At 36.8% G+C, this 7,975-nt stretch overlaps 1 protein-coding gene across 1 annotated transcript; it reads left to right on the top strand.

Annotated features, from left to right (window-relative positions):
• Nucleotides 1-858: 858 nt before the first annotated feature.
• LOC101684704 (olfactory receptor 2G2-like) lies at nt 859-7,073 on the top strand. The gene is made up of 2 exons (XM_004778436.2): nt 859-1,779; nt 6,984-7,073. The coding sequence occupies exons 1-2, from the start codon at nt 859-861 to the stop codon at nt 7,071-7,073; spliced, it is 1,011 nt and encodes a 336-aa protein (XP_004778493.2).
• Nucleotides 7,074-7,975: the final 902 nt, after the last annotated feature.

Here is a 7,975-nt window from a genome sequence, read left to right as displayed (position 1 = left end):
TGCATAGCTCAGTGGGTTAAAACCTCTGCCTTTGGCTCAGGTCATGATCCCAGGGTCCTGCTTTGAGCCCCACATCAGGCTCTCTGCTCAGCAAGGAGCCTGCTTCCCTTCCTCTCTCTGCCTACTTCTGATCTCTGTCTGTCAAATAAATAAAATTTCAAAGAAAAGAAAAAGTGACTCAAATTTACCTTGTAAATATCATATTCTATTATATACCATAGCCGGTGTATGCAATAATCACACCATAAATTTAGTTCCTTTCTTTTTAATGACACTCTATAGTGTACTCTCCATTTCTATACTTATTTCTTAACATTGTGCAATTCTATCATTTTTGATTCCTCTCATTTTTAAGAATAAGATGTAACCTAATCCTTGAACTTAATCTCAACATTCCCTCTATAGATTATTCTCCCTGCTCTGTACTCTCATACCACATTGCTGACCCTGGTGATGTCTTGTTCATTCTGACATGTTCATTATGTTCCTCCCTAATTTGTCCACCTATATGATAGATTCTGAGAATGAAGTATGGTATTTGCAATTCCCATATTTCCTACACAATTCCATTACCTTTATAATGGAAAAAAAAAGGTATTGACAAAACAGTGGGGTAAACCTGATTTTTGATTTATTTTAACTTGTTTTGCCCTCAAGGTAGATGGAAAACCTATGATCAACACACCAAGTATGCCACTTCGTGGGATAATCAATGGCATCTCATTTGATATTCTCTTTACCTACATCCAAAGTCTTATTTTTCAATCTTAGATCTTAATTATAAAGGAATTTACATAAAATCCTTGCAGTTTCTGTTTAATGTGACTTTATCACTCTGGAGTTAATAATCAAAGAGTAATGTGGTGGACTAATGATAGCACACTCCCTGGGTTCATTTTGGTAGGCTTCTCTGACCGGCCTCAGTTAGAGCTGGTTCTCTTTGGGATAATTTTTTTTCTTTACCTGATGACACTCCTAGGCAATACCACTATCATCCTAATATCCCTCTTGGACTCTAAACTGCACACTCCCATGTACTTTTTTCTTTCCCATCTCTCCTTCCTCGACCTCTGCTTCACCAGCAGCATTATTCCTCAGCTTCTAGTCAACCTGAGTGGTTCAGATAAGTCCATCACTTATGGTGGCTGTGTGGTTCAGCTCTATGTCTCTCTTGCCCTGGGATCCACAGAGTGTGTCCTCCTGGCTGTGATGTCCTATGATCGCTACATTGCCATCTGCCATCCTCTACATTATGCCTTTTCCATGCGCCCTGGACTCTGTCACATCCTGGCATCTGTGGCGTGGCTCAGTGGGGTGGCCACCACCCTCATACAGTCCACTCTCACCCTGCAGCTGCCTTTCTGTGGGCATCGCCAAGTGGATCATTTTTTCTGTGAGGTCCCTGTGCTCATCAAGTTGGCTTGTGTGGACACCACTTTCAACCAGGCAGAGCTCTTCGTAGCTAGTGTTTTATTCCTGGTGGTGCCTTTGTCACTCATCCTGATCTCCTATTGGCGCATTGCCCTAGCAGTTCTAAAGATCAAGTCAGCCATCGGACGGCACAAAGCATTTGGGACCTGCTCCTCCCACCTGATGGTTGTCATAATCTTCTATGGAACCATCATCTTCATGTATCTGCAGCCAGCCAAGAGTAGATCAAAGGACCAGGGAAAGTTTGTTTCCCTCTTTTACACTGTGGTGACCCCCATACTTAACCCCCTCATCTACACCCTGAGAAACAAGGAAGTGAAGGCAGCACTGAAAAAAATTCTTGGGAGAATTTTGACTTAGTGAAACGTGATTTTCAAGAATTTTTTAGGAGGCAATTATTATGACTGATTAATTTAATGGATGATGACTCAGTAAATTATTTGGTTATGTTCATAAACCTATAATGGGTTTCGTTAGAAAAAAATTAATAGTACTTGAATTTCTGAGTTGGACAAACCTGAGTTTGAATGCTCATTTCATGACATAATAGCTGTTGACTTGAACAATTTGCATAAAATTTATACCATCTATGAACTGGAAAGTGTAATATTGAACAACCCAAATTAAAATTAGAGCAGTATCCTAAGCATCTGACTTTAAATAAGGTTTATTCATAAAGTCTGTTGTATTTAATAGACAGATGGGTATTATTATGCCTTATTTTGCAGAGATCAAGATATTTTAACTATTTGCTCAAAACAGAAAGAAGAAATGTTAAACTCCAGTGGTATTGCTCTTTCAACAAACTGTGGATTATTGGACCCTGAAGTTGGGGTCAAGTCTCCATCACACACTGAGCTCATTTCTATTCCAGTATTTTCCCTCCTGTTTGACAAGTTTCTGATTTTTTGTATTTCTCTCCTTAGTAAGTTTTTGAGAATGGCAACTACATTTTGACTTAATCATGATTAAAGTAGAATATATTTACAGGTGACTCCTGGATTTGTATTTTCTATCTATATTCTCATGTTCAGCTATGTGCTTTACTTCTCCACCTGAGTGTATTAAAACAATTTCAAAATGAGCACATGATAACTAAGTCAAAACTTTCTCTGCTTTTGGCCCTTTCTCACTATTCTCAATATCATGAAATGAAGCATGCACCACCCTAAATCCTGCCCTTTCTTTCACCAACTGTATGTAACCTATACACAATTCTGTAGATTTTACCTTTTAATTATCTCCCTAGTTTACCCACTTCTTTCCATTTTAATTTCCTGCTACTTGCATACTGCTGAAATGGATTCTTTACTAGATGAAGGGAGATTTATTTTATTGCTCACATCTTCCATTATACCCTCTATCTTACATTACTAGGTGCACACAATTTTAAATGCACTGTGGAACATATGCTTGTCCTATCTGCTTTAAAAAAATGCAATTATTTGTCCAATAATTTTTGAGAAATTGAGAAAACAGATGTGAAGGAAACAGTATATGCTAGTGGTTCAATTCAGTTAATTGGTAGATTTTCACTATCTGATAGTATCTATTAACAAAATAAGTAATTAACGGGGGGAAAAGTCACTTTCATCAAGTTGGTTGCAAAAAATCAAATCTATCTCAAGCTATAAGCTTAATGGCTATGTGATTTTATTTTACTTGGATATTTGTTACTAAATTGATGTGGTTGCAAATCAACTTTATCTAAACAGTGGCACATCAACTTGAAAAAGGAAGAAAGAGTTTATATTGTTTTTTGCTAAGTTACAAATAAGTTAATATGTGTATAAGAAAGAAAAGAATCGGGCGCCTGGGTGGCTCAGTGGGTTGAGCCGCTGCCTTCAGCTTGGTCATGATCTCGGGGTCCTGGGATCAAGGCCCGCATCGGGCTCTCTGCTCAGCAGGGAGCCTGCTTCCCTCTCTCTCTCTCTGCCTGCCTCTCCATCTACTTGTGATTTCTCTCTGTCAAATAAATAAATAAATAATCTTTAAAAAAAAAAAGGAAAGAAAGAAAAGAATCCATGGGTGAATTTTAAAGGACTGACAGCTTATAACAGAAATCAAATAGTCTTCAAATGATACAATAAACTTTAGATAACCAAGAGGCCATTTTATTTAAAATTATTAGAAGAGCCAGAGGATATATAGAATACAAAGATATGGTTGGAAATAGAATGTTTTTCTTTGTGATCAGGAGTGCATGAACATCTCTGAACTCCAAATAAACTGGGGCTTAATGATCTAGAAAAACATATGGTAAATGAAAAGATTTCTTAGGCAGAGTTTGGGAATTGTTGGATAAGCATGATCAGAGACTTAGATAACAAAGGAAAAATGGGGACTCTCCTATTTTGAGTAACAATAGAGCAACAGTTCTTTTTTATTTCTATAGGGCAATTAAAGTGTTTGAGTATAGATGCAATAAGTAAGAATAGAATTATTAACTTTTCTTCTCAAAATTGTAAAGGGACAGTTTACTAGAGTGAGAATAGAACAGTGCAATAATGTCTGGCATTTGGTGTCCCATTGGAGCTCAGTCCATAGACACCATGATATTGTGAGCTGGTTACTCAAGGGACTTACTCTTGAGGTAATTTCTCTGAATTCTGTGATTACTGAAACATAGCATTTTTCTACTGCCTCTTGCATTACAATGGGATAATCAGGATGAATTTAATTGGTAATGTTTTGGAAAGTGTCAAGGTAAGCTCCTGATGTCTTAGTGAATGCTTACATGATAGGGGAAAATTATGACCGCAGGGCTCTTGTGCGTTCACCATGTCCCAGCATCCTCTCCTAAAGACATTTTAACGTGCTACACATTTTCCATAGAGGGAAGATGGTAAATCTCTAACCCTTCTGGGGACATGATTAGGTCACATCAACAGGACTTTTTTTTTTTTTTTTTCCTCTTTCCTAGCTTAAGCCACTTCCTCATCGTAGAGGTAAGTCACTGGGTTTCTAAATTCCAAGTTCTTTTTCTTAGAAGTGGAGTCACTGAGGTTAGCTCACTTTCTTCTGACATGTTCCCAGGCAAGTCCTGACATCTAGTCTAGAAACCGTTTAATTTTTTTACCTTATTTGGCATGAACATTTCCATGTTGTACCACATAAGGCATGGATCAGGATTAACCACTTTTGGAGCTGTTGCAGAGAGATTCAGGGACCAGAGAGGTAGCTTTCAAGCCATTGTTTTACTTTGCAAGCATAACTGAGGGTCAGACTTCACCTGTGGTCCTAACTCTCAGCCATAGCTTCAACATTTTTGCATACCTTTCCAGACAGTGATAAGAGCTAGGTATCATCTTTGTGGGCATACTACTCTCTGGTTTATGGGGCAGTCAGTGACTGGAGTCTACAACAACTCAGACTCCTCTTTCCTTAGAATCTTACATGTGGTTCCCAGCTAGTCCTTTCTGGGTTCTTAACCAGAGGACACCTTTTTTATTTCCTCTCAAGACACAGGCAGCTGAAGATACTGCAGACAAGAAAGTAACTCCTGAGGCCAGAATGAATATTCTTGGCCTGAAATAGGTATATTTGCATTTATGGTTATGTTCTATGTTTTATGGCATGTAAATCAAACTGAAATTAAAGCAACTCAGAATCGTGAAGTCTGAATTTCAGACTAGTCTTTTCATGTTGCCTTTGACTATTCACAACCAGACAGGAAATATCTCATAAAATTCTTTTTATTTTGTTCTCTCTTTTTTATACCCAATATTCCTTCTGCTCAAAGGCAGCAAAGACTGGGTTTAAATTGTTCATTCCTGATTCTTCTATATTCTTCAAACTGAAAAAAATAGTAATTCCCACTCAAATACTTTTGCATTTAATAAACATTTATGAAACATCTTACCAGGGTATGGTGACAATCTCATTGAATTAAAAGGGAATTGATTGAGGATATACATTATTTGCTCAACAAATTCATCTTAATTCTGACTACAAACAAATTATCGAAAAAATTGGCTCTGAAAGGAGATCGATATATGGCATGTATGTCCATTTACCACCCTCTTTGCTGCTTTGTCTACTTGCAGCCACAGTCTCCTGAACTGCTCTGGGGCTATCTTTGATTCTATAGACAATGAAGATGCTTGTATTTTATATCAGCACACTCCCTCCTTTCATGGCACATGTCATAATTATCTTGTTTTGAGAGAACATTTGAATTCAATTTTTTAAAAGAGTTTTAAATTAATAAATAATTTTAGAGAGAGTGGGGGAGGGGTAGAAGAAGAGAAGAAGACCAACTGCCTGCTGAGTGGGGAGCATGATGCCAGGGCAATCCCATGACCCCAAGAATACAGCCTGAGGCCAAACCAAGAGCTGGTTGCTTAACCAGCTGAGCCACCCAGGTGCCTCTGAACTCAATTTTTTTTTTAATTGAGAGGGAGAGAGATCCCAAGTAGGTAGAGAGACAGGCAGAGAGAGAGAGAGGGGAAGCAGGCTGCACACTGAGCAGATAGCCCAATGTGGGACTTGATCCCAGAACCCTGAGATCATGACCTGAGCTGAAGGCAGAGGCTTAACTCACTGAGCCACCCAGGCACCCTGAACTCAATTTTTTAAAAAATTGCTTTTGAGTGCAACTTTTCCTATATTAAAAAGTACATCTAGTTAGCTGACAATATTTGTGTCCTTTGGCCTAGATTTATTCTATTTGGATGAGAAAGTTGCTTTTAGTATGTTTAAAGTAAGTTCTTGTTTTGTGTTTTGTAGTTGGGTCTAAAAAAGGAATAAAAGGGGTTGGGGTGGGGTCTTCTAGAACAGAATAGCAGGTTAAATAGTTCATAGCAACATTTAGAATACATGGGCTCATCATTACAATAGTATTTTCAACTCATGCCCTACACTCACACAATGAAATAATGGAGGGCACAGTATCCTCAAAGTGAAAATAATTCCACTTAGAGAAGGAGGTAAGATGTAGGAATTCACAAAATCCAGAGATCCATGTAGCATTTCTGATAGGGTCAGCTTAGAATAGCAGACTGGGAAAGTGACTCTAGAGCTGGAATCTGGTGAATAGGTTTTTAAAGGAGAAAAAGCTCCAAGTGGGGGTGAGCGGCTATGGAGGTGTCTGGCACAAGCAGAGGGCATGGGCTTTATCAATGATAATCAGATACGATCATCAGGCTGGACCCTGTGTGATATGGAAATACCCAGAAGTTTACTATATTCTAAGGCAGATAGATGAGTGGTATATCCAAAATAGCATTAGTTAGGATCATTTTATGTTCTGAGGTTGGTACTATTAGTGGTCTTTAAAAGTGGTGAGTGACTGTGGAGACACAGAAAGCATTATCTGCAAAGGTGTAGAGAACCCTGTCCCATGGGATGCTGCATGTCACTATGGGTAGGGTCTAGACAAAGGAAATAAAAATGCTCATGTTAAAAGTCTTTTCAGTTGTCAAATGCAAAATTCAGCTTTATATTATAGTTTAGGGGCTAGGCTATAGTGTGTTTGAATGGCAAGGAAGACTAGTCTGCACAGAAAGGAGAAACAGAAGCATAATGGGGCATGGTCAGCATCTGGAGGGACTGGAAGGGAAGTTGGTTGGACTTTAAAAGAAACTTCTTCAATATTGGTAAAAGAGGCAATGACTAGCATGATTTATTTGGTTTCCAAATAGACAATCTCATTGTTTCCAATGTATCCCTGCATATTTAAGGAAATGTGTCTTTCTTTATAGATATTTTCTGCTTTAATTAAGAAAACAGCGATAGTATTTTATAATGAAGGTGTTTTACAGTTTTGTAAAAAATATATACAATTAGTTTACAATATAGCCTCTTAATTTGCATTTTATATGAAAATTATTAACTTATTAAACTGTTTCTGAAATATTTTTAAAAATTATCTTTTTACTTTTGTGTTACTATAATATGCTATCATTTATTCATTCATACTTTTGGGGGATGTTATATTAATATTCATGATTACTTTTGTTTATTATGCTATGCAAAATATTATCTTTATTTTTACTAGATTTTATTTTCTGACATTTTTCTTATTTATTTTTTCTCATTTTATCTTATTTAAAGGAATTATTAAACATTCTGTTTACATTTTAATATTCAAATTAAAAAAAATTCATTTAATAATCCCCAATTGAAATTTTGGCACCCTCTTTCACTTAAATTTCTATTATATATTTAAGTTTCACAGCAATGAGTTAGAGAATATAATGAGAGAAATTTCTATTCTCCACATAATTGAGTTTTTCATTAAAACTTAACACCTGGTCAATAACACAAGCTTTATTGTATGACCAGTGTGTTGTGTATTTTATGTTTGTTTTATGGGAATTTAGTAGGGCTATGTCTCATTGTAGATTAACATAGAGTTATAAAGTAACTGTGAGAATTAGAACCTTAGCTTGCATGTTCGCTTTCATAATGTTAAACTGTAAGTGTTTGATGTCAAAATTTACTAACATTGAAAATCTTATGATATATTATGTTTTTAACTCTTTCATGTCACCTTTTATTGTAACTCCCTCTTTCTCCTTTATTTCATTCTGGGCAAGTTACT

The sequence above is a fragment of the Mustela putorius genome, unplaced genomic scaffold, assembly GCF_011764305.1.
Source record: "Mustela putorius furo isolate JIRA1106 unplaced genomic scaffold, ASM1176430v1.1 tig00003914_pilon_pilon_pilon, whole genome shotgun sequence".
NCBI classification, from domain to species: domain Eukaryota; kingdom Metazoa; phylum Chordata; class Mammalia; order Carnivora; family Mustelidae; genus Mustela; species Mustela putorius.
The sequence above is the reverse complement of the archived record's forward strand: the minus strand, read 5'-3'. Positions and strand labels throughout refer to the sequence as shown.

Excerpts from the sequence above, each read along its gene's own strand:
- LOC101684704 (XM_004778436.2), top strand. The coding sequence starts at position 859 with ATGTGGTGGACTAATGATAGCACACTCCCTGGGTTCATTTTGGTAGGC. Across the intron at positions 1,780-6,983 it reads TGAAAAAAATTCTTGGGAGA|GGAAGGGAAGTTGGTTGGAC; the intron begins ATTTTGACTTAG and ends TCTGGAGGGACT.